The 21,564-nt window shown below is 47.9% G+C and overlaps 1 protein-coding gene across 1 annotated transcript in view; it reads left to right on the forward strand.

Moving 5' to 3' along the window:
- LOC147665720 (putative phospholipid-transporting ATPase IA) overlaps positions 1-21,564 on the forward strand; it is an 82,684-nt gene that overhangs the window by 20,870 nt on the left and 40,250 nt on the right. Inside the window, exon 3 of the mRNA XM_086949565.1 lies at positions 16,093-16,184. Coding sequence (XP_086805691.1) covers positions 16,093-16,184 — 92 coding nt within the window. The remainder of the gene's footprint in view (positions 1-16,092; positions 16,185-21,564) is intronic.

Below are 21,564 nucleotides of genomic sequence, written 5' to 3' on the forward strand. Positions count from 1 at the left end.
ACGCGGCCGCTGCCCTCGGGCTCGGCGCCGCAGGGTTCAGCGGTCCCGGCGTCGTCGGTGCCTTCGGGCCCGACACCGCAGGGTGCCGTTCGGCCCTCGTCGGGCGTTGGATCGTCCCCGGTGGACCTTACGACCCCCCCGGGGTCGGTCCGTGTGGTGTCCCCTCTGGCGTCGGCCTCGGCCGACGCCGTCCCCAATGCCTCCTCTCTGTGGGTTCCGGCGTCGGGACGGAGCCTGTCGGCGCCGATCTCGACGCCGGTCGGGGAATTCCATCCCTATGACCCATCCTCATTCACTTACGACCCTGAGTCTCAGGAGATGGGGGAAGAGGAGGATTGGGAGGGGTCTGAGGACCCTCTGGCAAGGGAATGTCAGTCTAACATGGACTGGACAGGAGACCTTGGGGAGGCCAGTGGCCTGGACACCTCTCCAGACCCTGGATTCGTCTCTCCTCCTTCCGTGGCTTCGGAGGAGGGCGCGACATATAGTGTGGTGTTGATGAGGGCTGCTCAGGCGTTGGGCCTTGAGCTCCCCGTCGCGGCAGTGAGGACTAACCTCCTCACTGAGGTCCTTAAGCCGCAGTCATGCTCCATGGAGCCTATGCTGCCGTTTAATGAGGCCTTGTCGGACGTTCTTTTGGGCACTTGGTCCAGGCCCGCTACAGGTTCGCCTGTAGATAGGAACGTGGCCAGACGCCACCGCCCGGCCCCGGGCGACCCATGTTTCCTGTCCACCCACCCCACCCCCGAGAGTCTGGTTATCCAGGCCTCTAATTCCCAGACCGCCTTCCCGACGGCCCCGCCGGACAGGGAATCCAAGAGGTACGAGGCCTATGGCAAAAAGGTGTTCTCGTCCCTCAGCTTGGGACTGCGGTCTTCCAACACCGCATGCCTCTTGGGCCGTTACACCCATTCTATATGGGAAACGGTGGCGGAGTTGCTGCCAGAGTGTCCGTTGGAGGTACGGGCCAAACTCGGCCAAGCCCTAGTGGAGGGCCGGGACGCAGCGAAGTATTCGATCAGGTGCGGACTGGATACAACTTACTCGCTGGGCAGAGCGATGGCTACGACGGTGGCGATTCGACGCCAAGCCTGGCTCAGATCCGCAAACTTCTCGGCTGATGTCCAGAATACACTCATGCACATGCCGTTCGATGGCCGTCGCCTCTTTGGCGACAAGGCAGACCACGCGCTTGAGCGCTTTAAGGACTCCAGGGCTACGGCCAAGTCCTTGGGCCTCTCGGCCCCGCGCCAGCAAGTGGGTGCCTTTCGCCCCTTTCGTGGCCAAGGAAGGGGCGTCCCCACGCGTGCCGCCAGCCACTCGCCGCAAACTGTCGTCCAGCGCGGCGGCGGCCGTGGAAACCGCCGTGGAGGCGGTCGGGGAGGCAAGCGGTACCAGTCCACACCTGCCCCCGCAGCATCCGCCTCTAAACCCTCCTAGTCCGTGCTTTTCGGCCCATGTGACGCCAGTGGGGGGCAGGGTTCGCCATCACCACTCTCACTGGCGCACAGTCACTTCGGACAGGTGGGTGCTGCAGATCGTCCGAAGGGGCTACTCCCTCCCCTTCGAGACGACCCCTCAAGCCATGCCACCGCAACACCACCGCGTATCGGGGGATCATTTGCGGCTCCTGCAGGAGGAAGTTTCGGCCCTCTTGGCCAAGGGGGCCATCGAGCGCGTTCCTGGGCCAGAAGTAGGTCGTGGTTGCTACTCCCACTACTTCCTGGTACCCAAGAAGGGCAAAGGGGCCCTACGCCCTATCTTGGATCTGAGGAACGTCAACGGCTTCCTCCGGAAGGAGAAGTTCAAAATGCTGACACTGGCTCAGGTCTTGGCTGCCCTAGACCCAGGAGACTGGATGGTAGCGTTGGACTTGCAGGATGCGTATTTCCACATCCCCGTCCTGCCGGCCCACCGGCGTTACCTGCGGTTCACGGTAGGCCTCGAGCACTTTCAGTTTACCGTGCTCCCCTTCGGCCTTACCAGCGCCCCACGGGTGTTCACGAAGGTGATGGCGGTGGTCGCAGCTCACCTGCGCAGGTTAGGGGTTTCAGTCTTCCCCTACCTAGACGACTGGTTGTTGAAGGCGGGCTCGCCCCAGGCAGTCGTCAACCACCTCCAGACTACGGCGGATCTCCTGCACCGGCTGGGATTTTCCATCAATGTGCCGAAGTCACACCTGTGCCCCTCTCAGAAGCTCCTTTTTATCGGAGCAGTTCTCGACTCGGCACAGTTTCGGGTTTATCCGCCCGAACAGCGGGTTCGGGATATACAGGCCCTGATTCCGATCTTCGGGCCGTTATCCCGGGTTTCGGTCAGGTTGACGCTGCGGCTTCTGGGGCTGATGGCCTCCTGCATCCTTCTGGTGCATCACGCACGGTGGCGGATGCGGGCTCTGCAGTGGGACCTGAAGTTTCAGTGGGCCCAGCACCGGGGCAACCTGTCCGACCATGTCCTGATCTCGGAGGGCACTGCGAGACAGCTGCAGTGGTGGCTCACGGACCGCGATTGGGTCAGCGGCAGATCCCTCTCCCTCCCCCAACCGGAGCACGTAGTTGTGACGGACGCGTCCCTCCAGGGCTGGGGTGGCCACTTGGGAGAGGCGGAGATCAGAGGACTCTGGTCTCCGGCGGATTCCCGGCTCCATATCAATCTGTTGGAGCTGCGGGCGATTCGTCTGGCACTGAAAGCATTCCTCCCGTCTGTCCGAGGGAGTGCAGTGCAGGTGTTCACGGACAACACCACCGCCATGTGGTACTGCAACAAACAGGGCGGGGTGGGGTCGTGGACCCTATGCCAGGAGGCTCTGCGCCTCTGGCAATGGCTGGAACATCAGGGCGTGACTCTGGTGGTTCAACACCTGGCAGGTTCTCTGAACGCCAGGGCGGACGAACTCAGCCGTCGGTGCTCGATGGATCACGAATGGCGTCTGAACTCGGACGTGGCGGAAGGCCTCTTTCTGCGATGGGGAGAGCCTTGGTTAGATCTATTCGCCACCGAAGAGAACGCGCAATGTCATCAGTTCTGCGCGTTGGAATTTCCAAGGCGGCGCTCGCTCGGAGACGCTTTTCGTTGCGAGTGGAGCTGCGGTCTGTTGTACGCCTTTCCGCCTATACCTCTTCTGCCCAGAGTGCTGAAGAAGATCAAGCGCGACCGGGCACAAGTCATCCTTGTGGCTCCGGACTGGGCACGAAGGTACTGGTATCCCGAGCTACTCAGTATGTCAGTCGATCCCCCGGTTCGTCTGCCTCTTCAGGAGGACCTTCTGTCGCAGCAGCAGGGGACGGTCCTCCACCCGAACCTGTCCAGTCTCCACCTCCATGCATGGAGATTGAGCGGCGACAGTTGAGGCCATTTGACTTGCCTCCTGAAGTTTGCAACATCATTCTGGCAGCCAGGCGTCCCTCCACGAAGACGGTATACGCCTGCAGGTGGAACAGATTTGTGGCATGGTGCACAGCAAAGGCTGTGGATCCTCTCAATGCCCCTCTCTCTGAGATTCTTCTCTTCCTTCTTTCTCTTGCCCGGCAGGGCTCTGCTCTGGGCACTATCAAGGGCTATCTTTCGGCTCTTTCAGCCTTTCTGAGGCTGCCTGACCAACCTTCTTTGTTCAAGTCCCCTATAGTAAACAGATTTCTGAAAGGCATCACTCATACCTTTCCTCCTGTTCCTTTCGTGATGCCTCAGTGGGACTTGAACCTGGTTCTAACATTTCTGATGTGCGCTCCCTTTGAGCCACTTCATAACTGTCCACTTCGCCTTCTTTCTTTGAAGACTGCCTTCCTGGTAGCCATCACCTCTGCCAGGAGAGTGAGTGAGCTCCAGGCCCTCTCTTGTAAGCCTCCTTTCCTTTCAGTCCATCCGGACAAGGTTGTTTTGAGGACTAGGCCCTCCTTCTTGCCTAAGGTGGTCACGGCCTTCCACATTGGGCAGTCCATCACATTGCCCACCTTCTTTCCGCCTCCGCACCCCTCGAGAGAGGAGGAGAGGCTCCACCGTCTGGACCCAAAACGTGCGCTCTCGTTCTATCTGGATCGCACACGCCAGTTCCGGGTGGATGATCAACTCTTTGTTGGGTACGCGGGCGCTAAGAAAGGGAAAGCGGTGCACAAGAGGACCATTTCTCGATGGATTATCATGTGCATCCAGGCGTGTTACTCCTTGGCAAAGAAGGAACCACCTGTTGGGCTGCGGGCTCATTCCACTCGAGCCACGGCCACTACAACTGCCTTGGGCCGAGGTGTGCCCTTGCAGGACATTTGCCAGGCTGCTACGTGGGCTTCGTTGCACACGTTTGCGAGGCACTACTGCCTGGACAGTCAAGTCCGGAGGGATGGCTACTTCGGCCGTTCCGTTCTCCAGGACTTTCTGGTGTGAATATTGGTTTGCAGACCCACCACCACGGGGATGGTATTGCTGGGGTATCTATTCTAAGGTAAGGAATCTATCACTAACGTGTCTCTTTCAGATGCACAAGTTACTACTTGTGTAACGATATATCTGTAAGAGACATTAGTTAGTGATAGATTCCTTACCGACCCACCCATCCTCCCCGTTCTGCGAACCGATATCTAGGGTTAAGGTCATCCCCTTTCAGGGCCCTAGTTTCTTGGCACCAGTGTCGGTTTTTGTCATGGCTCTGCGCTTCTGGCGCGGAAAAGCTGTGGCTAAGAACTGACGTCAGCACGCGGAGGCGGCGTCTAAGTACTCCGACGACGTCATCACGGCGCCGACGACGGACGCGGAGCCGCAGACGACGCCTACCGACGCGCAAGGGTACTGCTACGCAAAACTTTCCGGATCCAGTCTGACGCCTGGGGATATTCTAAGGTAAGGAATCGATCACTAACTAATGTCTCTTACAGATATATCGTTACACAAGTAGTAACTTGTGCATTACCTTTATGTGGTGCCCCACTATTCCGGGTCACCACCAATGGTGCCTTGAAGACACTCTATTAGCACTTGGGCTTCAGGACAGGGTCCGCAACACGCATATGTCCAAGCACCCTTCTCTCCCTTTTCCCTGTTTTGACCTGTTACTAAAAGCTGTATTGACGCTGGCTGGGCTGAATGTTGACGCCACGCCAGTCTGTGAAGCATATTGGTATGATACACTGAATTTGCAGCGCAATAAACAAAGTTTATACATAAAAAGGTCCCAAATGAGAGATCTGCACACTAGGTCACATAATTGTTTTTGGGCTACATGTTGGATGGCACTGACAGTGTCCAGAAAGAAACTGACGTCAGCACTTGGGTGGTGCCTATATGTGGTTTCAGTTGTCACTTCTGGGGTTGATCGGGCCAAAGTGGAACGAAATGATGCCACCTACTAGCAGGCATGAGCTATGCTGAAGAATCGTCTGGATTTGGATTAGTCCCTGGGTATATTCTATATTCTACAAGGGAGAAATTGGGGGTTAAATGGAGTATCTACTAGAAACATTGTTACCTAAGATAAGAAACTTGTTTGTTTGCTACCACCAGAAACACTAATTCCCAACAGTTCTGTGTCCTCCAGTATCCACTGTAAGGATGCTTGAGAACGCTTTTTGGTTAAAGTGGGGTGTTTTTCTTTATTATGCATTTCCTCCTATGCAGTGTATTCCTTGAGTTCTGAGGATAATTTGCCAATACCAGGCCCAAATCATTCTAGTAGCACCGGATTGACTGAAAGGAATGTGGTGTACATCTCCTCTGCACCTTTGCCTATGCCCCCTGATCTGTCAACCATTCAGAGCAGACCTTCTCTGTTAGTCAGAGGGACAATATTTGCAGCCAACCATCAGAGCTTCTACCTTCATTCCTACAACCTGAGCGAGGGCATCGGACTTCTTTCCAGATATCTGCACAGGATAAATGTTGTTCTCTCTGCCCCCCATCATTCCACCTAGATTGTTTGCGCCAGAAGGTGAAACAGGTTTGTCACCTGGTAAGCGGAGAATAACCTGGATTCCTTGAAGAACCATTTGTCTGACATCCTCAGATTTACCCTTTCTCTAGCTCAGCAAGGCTGTGTTGTGTAGGGATACCTAGCAGCCTTCTCAATTTCCTTTGCCTTCCAGACCAGCCGTCTCTCTTTAAGTCGTCCATTGTCTTGTGTTTCCTCCTGGTACATTTATCATGCCTTAAGGGGGTCTTAATTTGATCTTAATCTTTTTGACAGGCTCACTGTTTCAGCCTCTTAACAATTGCCAGTTGCAAACATTAACCATTACAAACCGTTTTCTTGGTGCCATAACTTCAGCAAGATGGGAGAGCGAGTTGCAAGCACTAAGTGTCCTACCTCTTTTCACTTGCTTTTTACGTGACAAGTTGTCATTTAGATTAGAGCTGCTTTCCTACCCAAACTAGCAATTCCATTCCATCTGGACCAGTCCATTGTTCAAAGTTGTTTTTATTGTTGCCAATCAAAGATAGTACAAATCAGTGACATAGATGAGACCGCACAAGGTTGCACTCGCCCCAACTCCCACCTCACTCCTTTGCTCCGCCTTCGCCCCATGGGCACTGGACACATAATCAAAAATGTTGATGTCAACATGTGCACAACAGCTTACCAAGAAGAGCCTATTCCCGACGGTGTGGATGTGGGGTCAGTTAGGCAAAGTAATCGAAGGTAGGGCAGGTCAATTCCGTGAACTCGTGAGAAAAGAGTGAGATGAATGGCCCCCAAATCTCTAGATAAGACTCCCCTTGTGCTAATATCATCATGGTAATCTTCTCCATCCCCAGCAGATGCCACAAGCAGTGAAGCCAACCGTGGCGAGTCAGCACTCTTTCAGTACCCCAATTTGCCAAGATAGTCTGATGTGCTGCCCCCAATGCAAGGCCTATTAGTCTGCCCCTGCGGGATTTGAGTGGAAATGTTAGTGGGTTGGGAAATTCCAACCTAGGCATTTGGGTCTGTAAGAACGTGTCCACGTCTTTCGATATGTCCTCCCAAAATCGGGTTAGACGGGGACATTCCCCCAGAATATGCAACAGAGTCCCAAGTGTACTATATCCCCTCCAAAAATCTGCACTACGCTCTGAGTTACCTATATGTAGACGGACAGGGGTCAAATACCAAAATGTGGCAATCTTGATGGAAGCTTCCTTGGTGGATTTGTTATTAGCCATATGTCCTGCCCTATAGTATATATCCTGCCAATCCTCAGGGACAACTGTCTACCTAGTTCCGATTCCCATCTAGCCTGCGCTGCCGTCTTATCTTCAGGGGCCAGGCCGAGCAGCATAGTATAGAGATCCATGATCAAGTGGTTATCTGTATCCTTAGTACGAAGCCACTTTTCGTACCTTGTGAGGTGCCTTCGTACCGCCTCCCTTACCAGGGGATGCACAAGCCAATGCCGCTTCTTGAGATAGGGAAATCTCTCAATTTCAGAAATGGGATTATCCTGGCATAGCTTGTGGATGGGTATGGTGCACTCGACAACCTGCTTCCTCCCACACCCTGAATGCCACCCCCTCGAGGCCCAGTGAAAAATCTGGGTTGCCCACCACCGGGGTGAGGGGAGATGGAAATTATGTGAAGCCCCTTAGAGTCGCCTGGTTATTCCACACTCTCAAGAGCTACCTAGTTATTGGAGAAACATAAAAGAGACAGTGGGCGTTGAATATGAGGCAAAAACTGGATTATCCACAGAGGGATGCCCTCCACTGGTCAATCCATGCTTAACCAAGGCTTCTCAGATTCCACCCAGGACCATTCGACCAAATATCAAAGTTGCAACACATTATAATAGTGCTCGGGATACCCAATCCCCCCATCCTCTGGGGGCACCAACTCAACTCCCAATGCATACATGACCGCCTGTGAGCTCCAACGAAGCATCGTAACGCAGTTTGTATGGATTTTATCCATATCCGAGATGGTTGAAGTGGGTGAACCTGGAAGAGGAAGAGAATTCTTGGGAGTACTGCCATCTTCAATGCGGCTATATGGCCCTGTATTGAGAGAGGGTACAGCTATCATCGGCCCAAGTCAACTCGGACCCGCCCATCAAGAGTACGCTAGTTTAGAGTCCTGATTACTTTTAGGGTGGGCGCCAGCTGTAAGCTGTGTTAGGGAAGAGGGCAAGGCAACCAAAATATTGAGTAATTTTGGGCGATAGATGCCATAGAGTCGGGCGGGACCGAAATACTCATGGCCCGTGATTTAGTCATATTATCGATGGCCACCAAAACGTCATCCGCGTTTAAGGTAATGACGTGCTCGTCACCCCCATAGCGCACCCTCGTAATACCAGTGTGGTCTCTAACCATCTGGGCAAAGGGCTCCACATAGAGAGCAAACAGCAGGGGTGACAAAGGGCAACCCTGCTGCGTGTCTTGCCAAATTGGAAAAGGGGCCGAACTTCTCCCATTAACCCTCAACGAGGCACAAGCTAAAGTGTTTTTACACCTCTGTCAAATGCCTTCTCTGCATCGACGGAGAAGAGCATAGCCTCCCGCTGGGATCGATAGGCTTTTTCTTTGAGATGTAGAATTCTTTTAATTTTGTCTACACATTGTCAGTGGGGAATAAACCTCTCCTGGTCTGGGTCCACCAGTCCAGGCAACACTGGAGAAAGACGCGCCGTCAAAATACTTGTGAAGAGCTTTGTGTTCACATTAAGCAGGGAGATCTGTTTATATGACCCACAGAGCTGCTCGTCTTTACCAGGCTACAACTGAAGCATCCAACATCGAGGGTGTGATGGTGGCAGGACCCTAAATTAGTTAAAAACCCTAGTGAGAAGGGGAGCTAACCGGATGCAAAAAGTCTTATAGAACAACGACATGAAGCCATCAGGGCCATGGAATATCAAGAGCTTCTGTTTCGAGATGGCAGATACCACCTCTTTGATTCCAATCGGTTGTTCGAGTCTTGAGGCCTAAGTCCTGATCAGCCGTTAGGTGAGTAGTATCCGCATGATGCAAATAAAGATCCGAGTTCTCCCTAGGGAGATACTGCGCCGTATATAGGTCGGCATAAAATTCCCTGAAACGTGAGGCAAATGACCCATCATCCTCAAAAAGGTCCCCATCCTTGGTAAACAGAAAGGTAACTCTAATAAAAGAGAGAGGGACCCCAGTACCAAAGGGATAGGGTTCCACAACTGACTTTCGTCATATAAAGATTCCCTTTGCGCACCTTAATGTAAGGACCCAAGTCCACACAGGCATATAGACATCCAATCAATAATTAAAAAATATTAAACTAAAGAAGCAATGTAAGAGCAAAAATACTCTAGTAAGGTTATCCTGTACAGTTTATTCATATCAACATACAATGAAACATAATTAAAATTGGGACACAGACATTTTTAAAAAACAAGGAAAAATGGAGTTCCTATTAGTAAAAAGGAGATACCAAACAGAAAATTAATCCAGCAGAAGTCAGAATTATCCTCAATTAATGTAAGGTTTATTTCTCCTTTTGCATCGACACGTTTCGGCGGACATTAAAATACAGCCACCTTCATCAGGAATACATCTAATGTCTTCCCTAGTAGTTCTTCCAAATATTTCTATGTTTTCCAACCCTGGGGTCTATGCCTCCTTATATTCTCACGTAGTCTCGTCCAGCGAGTTGAAGGATTTTCATTAAAATAGTATTCATGTAATTTAAGTGCATATCTCTTATCGCATTAATATATATCAGGGCAATTACTCCGGTCGTTCTTCAGCGGGGTAACAATCTCTCTTTAAAGACCCAAAGGTGGCTACAATACGTTGTTAAGTACACACGCGAGAAGCTGTAATCAGTATTCAGCCATGCACGCGGTATCTCATACCTGCGTCTCCATGGATCTGTTACGAAGAAAAGCGTTATGACGCTCTCAAAGTATGCATGCGGTAAAATATGGCCCAAAAAATGATATCCAAATGCGGCTTTATCCACCCACGTCCCATGAGGCTAACACTTACCCAGGTTCTGTCTGCCTTAGGCCCTTGAGACTTTATGGTAGTATTGGACCTGCAGGAAGCATATTTTCAGATCCCTGTCCTGCAGGCCAATGAGCGTTCCCAGCGGTTCACAGTGTGCTAGGTGCATTACCATTCGCTGTGCTTCCCTTTGATCTCACTAGTATTCCTCTGTGTTCCCGGAGCTGATGGTTATGATAGCAGCACATCGTCAGGGGTCCCAATCTTATCCCTACCTTGACGATTGGCTGAGGAAAACAAGCTAACTCAGATAGTTTTCACCCACCTCCAAACTATGGCGGACCTTCTGCTTTCGCTGGGATTCACTATCAACATGCCGAAGTAACACCTGAGTTCTTTTTAGATGCTCCCTTTCATCAGGGCCATTCTGGACACGGTGCAATGTAATTCCTATCCTATAGAGGGGAGAGTCCAGGACATTCGGGCAATGATCCCGATGTTTTGACCTCAGTCCTGGATTTCGGTGTGACTGACTGTAGGAAAGTAGGATCTGCTTTCATGGTTCCCCAACTTTTTGCTGGTGTCAGTCTTTTACTAGTGTGGCTGGGATCCTGAAATCAGGACCCCAGCCACTGTGCTTCCTCCCTAAATTTGTCAGTACTTTGGTACCTCCACAATTGTCTACTGGCATACCCATGTAGGTCCCTAGTATATGGTACTAAGGTACCCAGGGCATATGTACACCAGGGTTCCCCATGTGCTGCAGCATGTATTCTGCCATCCATGAGAGACTACTCAAACTGTAACTACAGTCCTGCCATTGCAGCCTGTGTGGGCTGGTGCTAGCACCAATTACGACAGACATGTTTTCGTATATCTGAGGCCACTACACTTAAAACCTATAAGTCACCCCTAAGGCAGACCTTTCAATCTGAGGGTGCCCTACATGAGCAGGATATCCCTCTAGAAACCAGAAGTTGATTCTCCAGGCTTTGTAAGTACGGTCAGCTATTTTGATACATATATACACCATGCTTATTATGGTCATTACGCAATGGCTAACTATATACTGGCTGTCCTGAACCTGATCAGGTTTGGTTTCAAACGTATTGGAATCATACTCCATCACCGTTAACGGTGTTGGAAGTATGATTCCATGCACTGGAGGACTCCTCCGGGAAGTCCCCAGTACTCCTGGTAGCAGCCTTCCAGGGTCTGCCAGCAGACTTGTGCTGCTGCCGACCCCAGACATGATTCTGCCCTCCAGATGCTGAGTTGAGCTCGAGCAGGGGAAGGTAGAACAATAGGTTTCCTGTTACAGGGAGGTGTGACCACCTCCCAGACAAGACTTTGTGTATTGAGCTGGGTTGGGGGTGCTTTCTAGCGCCACCAGACGGCTTTGAAGGGCACATTTGGTACCCTCCGTACATACTCTAGTTAGGTTAGAACCAGTTCTGGGAGCCCTTGGCTTCTGCTCTGGTGCAAAACTGGACAAAGGACATGGGAGTATACTTCCCTCTGTCCAGCCCCTCCTCTGGGCGGTACCCATGAGTCATCTTAACCCCTTTCTTAGTGTATACAAGGGCTTACCTGTGGCTGGGTCCTCAGATTCGTCGTGGGACAAGACTCAAGCCTGAAAGTCGCTCTTTGACTGTATGGACACTTGGACTTCGCTGAACTTCGCCTGGAACCTAGACTGCATCACGGAAGAATCCTGATGCTCCTGGACTCGCTGCTCTGCAAGTCTTCTTCGCAATCTGTGTCTGTGCTTCATCCAGGATTTTCAACAGACTTGTGGACATCAAGGACGCCCAAAGTATTCTCCCTTGTAGTAAAGTAATCACTCCCCTGTATCTGCAGGCACCGCAAAGAAGCAGACCGGTCTGCTGCTCCTGACGTCCGACGGACTTCGAAAAGCTCAGCAACACAGGTGGTGGTTCTGCAACTCCCTCGAGGCCTGACCTGTCCTCTCTGGAATTTTGAGGCCAGTATCCCTTGTCAGAACCGCTGGGACTGAACCCCTGTGCACAGCATTGATTTGCCGTTGCCAAGGGTTGTTGGCTCTGCACTCCAGAGACCTTTGGGCTACAGGAAGCCCCAGCCTCCAGTATCTCTTGCTGCCAAGATCATCTTCCTCACCACATCCTATGTATCGAGGGCCATCCTCTTTGATGAGCTGCTCAAGGTCCTCCAGCGACTAATGTGCCTATGGTCTGTGGGTCCTCTTGAGGGTCTTCTCTTGCTTCAGTGGGCTCCCCTGCTACCAGGGCCTTCTCTGACTCTCCTGTTCTTGGTGAGTCCCTTGGGCCTAACTGGTCCCCGTTTTGCTCCTTCGTCGTTTTCTACATCTTTTGCTGCTGCCAAGGCTAGTTGGTGCTCCCACCAGACACCGACCCCCTTGTTCCTGACTTCTGACGTGGGACAGCTCGTGAACGACACCTGGTCTTCCTCAGCGTCACCTGTTCCACACTGCTGCAGCGACAAGGTCACGTCATCATTCCTGCATCTTCCATCATTGGTGGTCATTGCTCTTCCATGCCTCCTGGTCATCCCTGAGTGGCATAGACTATGTCTCTGCCTGCAGTTTCTTCTATTCTAGAATCTATTCTAGAATCTATACTTGGATTCCACCGGACTCTTGCACAGTCTTCACCAGCGGCATCGTTTCTGAAGTCCTCCATTGTAGTCTATGGCAATTTCCGATGTTACTACGCACCTATGCACCCGGCTTTCTTGGTGTAGTTATCCTGGTTCCTGGGGAATCCACGGGTGGGGTGACTCCCCAACCTTCTGTCTTCCACTGGGTTTCTTCAGGGCCCACTGGGAAGGGTCCCTCTTCAAAACTGCAACCGCAACTTTCCCGTTGACTTTTATTGAGTACTCAGGTGTGTTCGTGCTCTGCACACAGCTCCGTGGGTTCCTGGATACTTACCTTGGGTGGTTCCTTGAGATCCCAGCTCGTCTGAGTCTCGTGGTCCAAGCCCCAACTTAGGTTGCAATTCGCATTCCACTTTCTTAGTATATGGTTTGGTCTCCCTTTGAAAACCACTGTGTATTGTGCTTACATACCTGTTTGTATTGAAGTATTGTGTGTATTTGTGTTGATATCTCCGGGTAGGAGATATACCAATGTGTTAGTGAGTGTTCCATAATAAATAGCCATATTTTTATAAATGCACTGTGTGGTTCTTTTTCATTTAACCTACACTACATGATTAGATCAGGTAAAACAAGCTGCTTAACACTCCTGAACTAAGCTTGAAGGCTGCTCTCCACATCGACCACTTAGAGAGCTTTCTTTGTTTGCCTAAGACCACTAAAATCACCATAAGGGTTGTCTGGATTAGTGTAATTTCTTCACTTAAATAAGTGTGCACCATATACTAAGCCATCCGCCTACGCTGACTTTGAGACTTCTTGGTCTGATGCCCTTCTGAAGTAGGAGCTGAAGTTACAATGGACACAGCATGAGGAACACCTGGTCCAGATGTCGAAGGAGACTGCAAAAGACTTGCAGTGGTGGCAAACAAACCCAGACCCCACTCTCTTACCCACCTAGAGATGACAGTCGTAACTGATTGTTTCTGAACTGAGGCGGCCATCTGGGGCAGGTGGATGCCAGAGGCCTTTGGTCTTCAGTGGAGACGCAGCTCCACATCAGTGTTCTGGAGCTCAGAGAAATTTGCTAGGCATTGAAAACTTTACTATCATCCATCAAAGGAAACCTGGTCCAGATTTTCATGGAACACACTACCGCCATGCGATACTGCAGCAAGCAGGGCAGAGTAGGGTTGTGGAGCTTGTGCGAGGCAGCTCTGTGCCTCTGGACATGCTAGGACGCCAGGACATTTTCTTGGTCATGCAGCACCTGGAAGGATCTCTTAACGCCAGCTGTCGATGCCTCACAAACCACAAATGGCATCTGCATCTGGAGGTGGCTCAAAGTCCCTTTCGGGGCTGGGGAGAACCTTGGCTCAATTTATTCACCACTGCCTAGTACACCCAGTGTCAGCATTGGAGTTTCCAAAGCGCCTGTCGCTCGGAGACGCATCACCTATACGTCTGCCTGCCAATACCTCTTCTCACTCAAGTTCGGAAGAGGATAAGAACCGACCGGATCCAAGGTATCCTGGTGGCTCTGAATTGAGCAAGGAGAGTTTGGTATCCAGAACTCCTGGGCATGTGCAATCTGTCCTCTGATCAGGCAGCCCCTTCGAGAGATCTCCTGTTGCAAAAACGGGAGGGTTTTGCACCCGAACCTGCACAATCTCCAACTTCGTGCTTCGAGGCTGAGGGGCGATAGTTAAAGGTCTTCGATCTTCTTCCAGAAGGCTGTGAGGTTGCCATCAATGAAAACTGTGTTTGCGCTTGTTTGGGAATCACGATGTATGAACAAGAGCGATGTGGGGTCGAAACGAGTCATATTTTCAGCCTGAGTACTGGAATAAACAAGAGCCATGTGGGGTCGAAACGAGTCATACTTTCAGCCTAAAAATTGGATTAAAGCTTCACCACAAAGCAGTTCCAGTTTGGCATGCCTCTTTTCTTGAACACTGGTGTGTGTTGTATACATATATGTATGTTTGAGTGTGTGTGTGTGTGTGTGTATATATATATATATATATATGTATGTATATATATATATATATATATATATATATATATATATATATAGAGAGAGAGAGAGAGAGAGAGAGAGAGAGAGAGATATCAGTATATATAAATAAACATGTTTTTGTGTATGTATATATTATATATAAATTAGAGGTGTGTGAAATTTGTGTAATTTGCTTTAGCATAATTCAGCAAAATTACAGCAAAATTATGTATCATTCTGCAGAATTACAGAAAATGCTAATCCACCATTTTGTGCTATATTTTTAAAATGTTTACCTTGAAAGGCACCACATTATATATGATGTACAGACCCAAGTGATATGGTCTTGTATTGCCATTGAGGAGTTCTGGTGACCTCATAACCCACAAGTTGACCTCCTGGTTTGTAAATGTCACCTGACCATTTGCCCGGTGATGCCAATATAGGACTGTATGACACCTGTTATCCATTGTATATTTTCTTCTATTATAAGTTTGTCTTGGGGTAGTTAGCTTGAAAAAGCTGCTTCTTCAAAGTACAGCTAACAATGGACACTGAATAGAAATGGAACGTTTAGGCTTTGTTTATATCTCATGAATACATGTTTGATAAAACAATAAGCAGTGGTGAGGTCCAGTGGATTTATGTGAATCCATGGTTGTTGCGTTTAATGCATAATTATGGAGGTTTTTCATTTGCAACATAAAATACAGTTTTAACAAAAATGTTGTTTCTATCTCAATTGGATGAAAAAAATTCTGCCAGAGAATATGCTGCATAATTTACGGGGTTGCCGAATAGTTTAGCTAACCTTACCGTGTAATCAGGTCCTGCATGCGAAAAATCCTGGGAACAGTAAAGCTCTGCAGAGGGGCTTGAGCGCTGAGGGCTGTCATTATTTTATAGGGAACCATTAAATATTTTCCATTTTTCAGGTTTGCCTGTGAAATATGGGTTTTTATCCCTTTGTATTATGTGCAGTTAAAACACTCCTACATATAATGTATACAAGATTAACACTAACTGCATTAACTAGTATTGCCACTAGTTATTATTTACTACAAAGATCAAAAGTGTATATTCTGTCCTGCCTCGCATGCTCCGGAGGTGTACACAAACTGCCACACGGTTGCATTAGTTCTTCACAGGGCATTTATGCATTTACACTTGTATGAAACGAAGGGGTAAATGTTTACAATATATGTGAAAAATCAACCAAAATGCGATAGTTTCATAGGATTTATTGTGGAATTAATTTCTTTAAATTGAAATCTGTTTATCTCCTAGACAAAGAAAGGTTAGCTGTCTGCAGTAAATATGCTCTCTGAAGAGTGTAGCGCACAAAAATGTACGAGTTCTGTTGATTCTTTATGGGGAACTTTTGGCATTTTTGTTAATAAGTAGTAATTTTACAGATATTATGGGTGTGGGTACTATACTGTGTTTTTTTACGATTGCATCGTTATGATGACTCTTTTCCCATTATAGGAGAAGCAAAAGCGTTTAAGGTGGTTTTATGTATTTTAGAACCGAAAAAAGCATATTTGCTATGACATTAATAAATGTAAAATGGTGTCAGTGTTGTTTTAACAAATTTAACAATTATGATTTGTTACCAGCTTGACGGAAAGAGCTCAGCTTTTGAAGAATGTTTTTAAGAAGAACACATCAAATTTGTATCGCTCAGAATCATTACAGCAAAATCTTCTGCGTAAGTGGTTTATATATTTTTGCTTCATTTTATGTTAGTGATACCAAAAACACTTGTGATTCTAAATGTGTTGTTATTTTTACTTAAATGCTAATATGTAGAGTGTTTACAACCTCTGTACCTACATAAAGTGTGTGACAAGAAGTTCTCAACTCAAAATGTGAAGTATTGTGTCTTCATTACAGTACCAACGTCAATATGAAGAGTAGCCTGCTTATTTTATTGATTTACAAAGATTTTGGTTGTTTTTAGTGCCCCCTTCCACTCCACCCCAAATGAAGCTGTAGCGGAGTTCTGACTAAAAGGCATTTTGAATGGAAATAAAAAGGAATTTAATTTTTACTGAAACTTTCTAGTAGGCAGTTGCGTTATGTATTTTTGCTCATTGCAGTATTTCGGTTCATTATAGCCCGTGTTTTGGGGCGGTTTCAATTTTGTCCGTTTCTAGTGTGAGACTAGATTGCTTACATTTCCTTACTTGCAAATTATATTTTGTCTAGACGAATTAAATAGCAAAAACAACTCCAGAGGATGGGAGGGGTCAGCGTTATCGACTGAACCCACAGAAGCAGTTGTTAAACAAATCAGTGAAACTGAGTACGTTTTCTGGAAGACAAACATATGGAGCTGCAGTCGTGTGCAGGGACACCACTAATTTTATGAACGCGTCTAAAATAAAATCGTTTTATCCACATGTTTACCCAATATGGATTGTGCAAAAATATTTCTTCGGAGCTATGCGAGTCGCTTAAAATGAGTTCGGGCAGCAGTTTGTTGCAGAATTACAGATTGAAGGCCCAGACCTCCAGCAAAGAGACGTATTTAAATGGAAAGTTAAGTGCCTATTGTCTGTTGAGCGACAACTAATTGACTGCTAAGAATTACCCGAGTTTGAGATTAGTGTATTATGCTGGTTTTCTGCCATAAAATGCGAATATTTCCTGTGAATTCAAATGTTTTCACCCTTGGTGGGTATTCATATTATTTGTGATGCATATCTTTGGGCTTTCTTAAACTCTGTGGCTCTCATTATACAAGCAGTAACTCTTACCTCATGTTTCGGCTTGGGAAAAGTGGATGCACCACAGTCTACATGGCAAGTGAGTGGGCGTGTGACAATGAAGAAGTTGTGAATAGGGAATGACTCTATTCATAAGGTGAGGCCTGGGATTTCCACGGAGACACCGCCCACTTATTATTGCTACCCCCCTCTCTTCTTGGCCTCCAGGTTTTTAGAAATATCTGAGGTACCTTTATTCTGTTCGCGTTAATCTGGTCTGAATAATTCGGGAAAGGGTTGCTGAATACAAATGGGGCTGACGTTTGCTCTGACTTGAGCCTGCCCTTTGTTGAATGCAAAGAGTTGACCTCTAAGCTAAAGTCTTTTTGGTTTGCAACCTGTATTTTAAAGCGTTCATCAATAGACTGCTGCCTGAACCCGGGAATACAACTGAAGAATGTAATTATATCCATGAATTAAATAATTTTTACTATTCGCTGACATTTTGTGTGTTCCTCCTTTGTAACGCAAATGTAGAAACTGTTACACCTAGTTTACATTTACTCAAAATATTTTACTTGTATCAGATATGTATGGCAATTGGAGTATGAGTCAGAAGTGATTTGGCACATAAAGAGCAAGGCATTTATGGCCATGCCGCCACCAAAACTTGCTGTATAGTTGTTTTATTAAAATGTCGGCTAATCCTTGTTTTTTCTTAGTTTTTTAAGTTCCCTTTTTTTAGTCCATTGTTGAGAAACCTGCTGCCGTTTTCTCGTATTGAAACCTTACTGCGTTGTCCTGAAACTGCTTCTCCAAATCCATTTTAATGATATACTGGAATTTATTTTTTATGCAGTGTTTGAGGAGATATCAAAGTGCAAAATAAAAGCAAGGCTATCTCCAAATATTAAAGGGGCTGTAGCAATAAATGTGTGATTGAATGACAGCAACCCAGCCGAACCATGCGCATTAGCTAGATAATAATTGTCTCCGAACCTTTAACAGTTTCTGTTGTAAACATCTGTAATAGAGTGAGGCATATATTGAATCGTGGATAAGTCTACATCTATCCCTCTCCGAGGCACGTTGTATCACTAGAAAGAAGTCATCTAAGTTGCAAGGAACATAAAAGAATACAAGCACTTAAAAAGAAAACAAAGAAAGCAAAATTCAGTGGGACGGATGTATGTCGTTACAACGCCTACTTTTACAACGCATACCTTTACAACACATTTTTTACACCGCAACATCCATTACAACGCATTCCATTACAACGCATGCCATTACAACGAATTCTTTGAAACTACCTTTGCAACGCATTCCACTACAACGCATACTTCATTTACAACGCATACCATTACAACGTATACCATTACATTGCATGTATGGTAAGTATTGGATAGTGTAGGGGTAAAAATTACTATTCTAACTCCAGGGGGGTGCAACAGTAGGGTAAGTGTTGGATAGTGTAGGGGTAAAAATTACTATTCTAACTCCAGGGGGTGCAACAGTAGGGTAAGTATTGGATAGTGTAGGGGTAAAAATTACTATTCTAACTCCAGGGGGTGCAACAGTAGGGTAAGTGTTGGATAGTGTAGGTATGCGTTGTAATGGTATGCGTTGTAATGACTGCGTTGTAATGACATGCGTTGTATGTATGTATGTGTGTTCTTATATAGCGCTCGATGACCCGAAGGGTATCTCGGCGCTTGCCTTGGGAACCCGTCCTGGCTTTTCCCTGTGAGATAGCCCCTACAGGGCATCCCCAAGGTGAAAGCCAGGCATCCCGCCGCGGGGAGCCATTGTGGAGATTAAGCAAGCTTAATGCCCAGAGTTGCAGAGTGAGAACCCATGATTAGAGCAGGCACCGAAGCGAGAATTATCAAGTCCGTGGACATTTGAGCTCAAGACCCTGCCGCGTCGGGAATTGAACCCTGGTCCCGGGTCTGACCTCTGCTTCAGGGTCTGCCTGCTCTACACCATGAGCCACACTTCTCCACTACACGTTGTAGTGGTATGCGTTGTAGTGACATGCGTTGTAATGGTTGCGTTGTAATGGCATGCGTTGTAATGGATGTTGCGTTGTAAAAGTTTCGTTGTAAAGGTAGTGCGTTGTAAAAGTTGCGTTGTAAGTGTTGTTTCCCCAGTGGGACAAGTCTGCCATAGCATCCTAAGCTGAGGCAATTCATGGCCAATAGAATGCTAGGGCATTTGAAACTTTGCCTTCATACGATGCAGACTAAGGGCCTGATTTAGATCTTGGCGGGACTCCCGTCGTCCTTCCGCAGTGGAGTATAGAAGTACTCCCCCAAGCTGACGCTATCCTTCCCCAGTATTTAGATGTCGGATGACTGAACTGCTGTCCGAGTCAACAGACTGTTTCCCGATGCGTAAACAGTGCACCTTTGTCGATGCAGCAGACTCCTCTGCTGGCTAACAGTACTCCACCGGCTTTCCAGGGTAAGTCTAGGAACAGCTGACTGGTATGCAGTTTGTCAGGCAGTACTTCCTCTTTGAAGTAGCTGGTAGTCCATGGAGCATTTCTCCATGCAGAAAGGGAAATTGATTACTCCTTATACTGTTTGGTTCCCAAAAAGGACAGGGTCTGGATTGGGGTTTCATTGGTTCTGCAAAATCTCGAGATTGGCATTGCAGTTTATAATTCACAGACTGTTCCTGTGCCTCACTGTAGAGGATGTACACTATTTAATTTGGTATCCTCTTTCGGCCACTGTAAAAGTGTTCTCAAAGGTGATGGTAGTGGTAGTGGCTCAACCCAGCTGGGCTTACGGATGGCTGGTCCAAAAAATAATTTTCTTCTGACTGACTATTCACTTGTTTTGCAAATTCCACAAAAATGAAACAATGCTTTATGAGCATAGCAGGTCAGACATCACGTTGTAAGGTTTTGGGTTTCAAACCCTGTTGATGTTGCCATAAGATTTCATTGTCAGATCCTTTAGACTCACCCTGGATTTTCTGGAGATTTTCCTGCTGCTCTAATGGATATACTAATTGAGAAGAAGCTCTTATGTTACGGCACAATTGTTAGAACTGGCCTCTATGGCTAAGCAATTCCACCAGCAGTGCTGTCGCTTTCACAGCCTTCCCATACCGTTGTGACCCTGCAGCAATCCTTTCACTCTTTTCACTGACAAAGTGAATATAAGGGACATTAGCAACAGTTTCAGTCATCCCTTCTTCCACTGATTCTGCAGCCTCAAAGCCACTTTAGTTTGCCCTCCCTCCTTCATCAGCTTCTGATCAGGGGAGTGTTTCCCATTTTCTGACTCAATTAGGGTCCATTACTTCAGATCGCTGGGTACTCCAGTTAGTCTTCAAAGGTCATGTGCTCCTGTTTCTGTCCACTCCTCTGGACTGCCACCAGGGCGCGCCCTCCAGCCTATGAGTTGCTCTGGGGCAGAAGCCCTGACCAAGTTCTGCCCATGGATGAAAGTGGCATGGGATTATTTTACGTTTACAACTTATTTCCCAAAAAGGACAGTAGCTTCAGGCCCATTTTAGACCTAAGGCTCTTGAGTGTATTGGCCAGTCAGGACAAATTTAAAATGTTGCCCCTCAATTGGATTCTCCGCACCCAGAACTCACAGGATAAGATTGCCCCTGTATCTGCAGGACACATATTTCCTCCTGCTGATACAGCTCATAGATGTTAACCTTCACCAGTTTGCCATACTGGCTTTTGACTTACACCACTTAGCAAGTCTTCACCAGGGTGCAGACAGATTGCGGCTTCCTAAGAAGGCTAGAATGTCATGTATTTCTATACTTGGATGATTGTCAGGTGTAAGGGCTTGTGCTAGTTTTTGTCCATCTAGGATGCACCCTGACCTTGCTTCAGTGGTTGGGCTTCTCAGTCAAACAGCAGAAGTGCTACCTCCTCTGAACTTAGAGGCTGGCCTTCATTGGAGTGATCCTGTACTCAATAATCTGAAAGAAACACGTTAGTTAGATTCCTTACCTTAGAATAATCCCCAGACGTCAGACTGGATCCGGAAAGTTTTTGTCAGCAGTACGCCTGCGCGTCGGTAGGCATCGTGATCGCCGGGATGACGTCATCGGGGTACTTGATGCCGCCCTCGCATGCTGACGTCAGTTCTTCTTTTTTCCGTGCCAGAAAGCACAGATCCGGAAAGAGCGTACCCTTAGTCATTTTTTGACTAACTTTTGGACTTTTTTGGTCTATCTTTTTCCAGTCGACATCAACTCCTGGTGCCGGTAGGGATGCCCGGTTTCAAGCCGTGTGACGCCTGGCACTGCCTGATGTCTGTTACCGACCCCCACTGCCGGTGTCTCTACTGTTTAGGGGCCGACCACGACGACAAGTCGTTCCCCGACTGCCGGGCCTTGACGTCG

Source organism: Lissotriton vulgaris, unplaced genomic scaffold (assembly GCF_964263255.1).
Source record: "Lissotriton vulgaris unplaced genomic scaffold, aLisVul1.2 SCAFFOLD_1706, whole genome shotgun sequence".
Classification (NCBI taxonomy): domain Eukaryota; kingdom Metazoa; phylum Chordata; class Amphibia; order Caudata; family Salamandridae; genus Lissotriton; species Lissotriton vulgaris.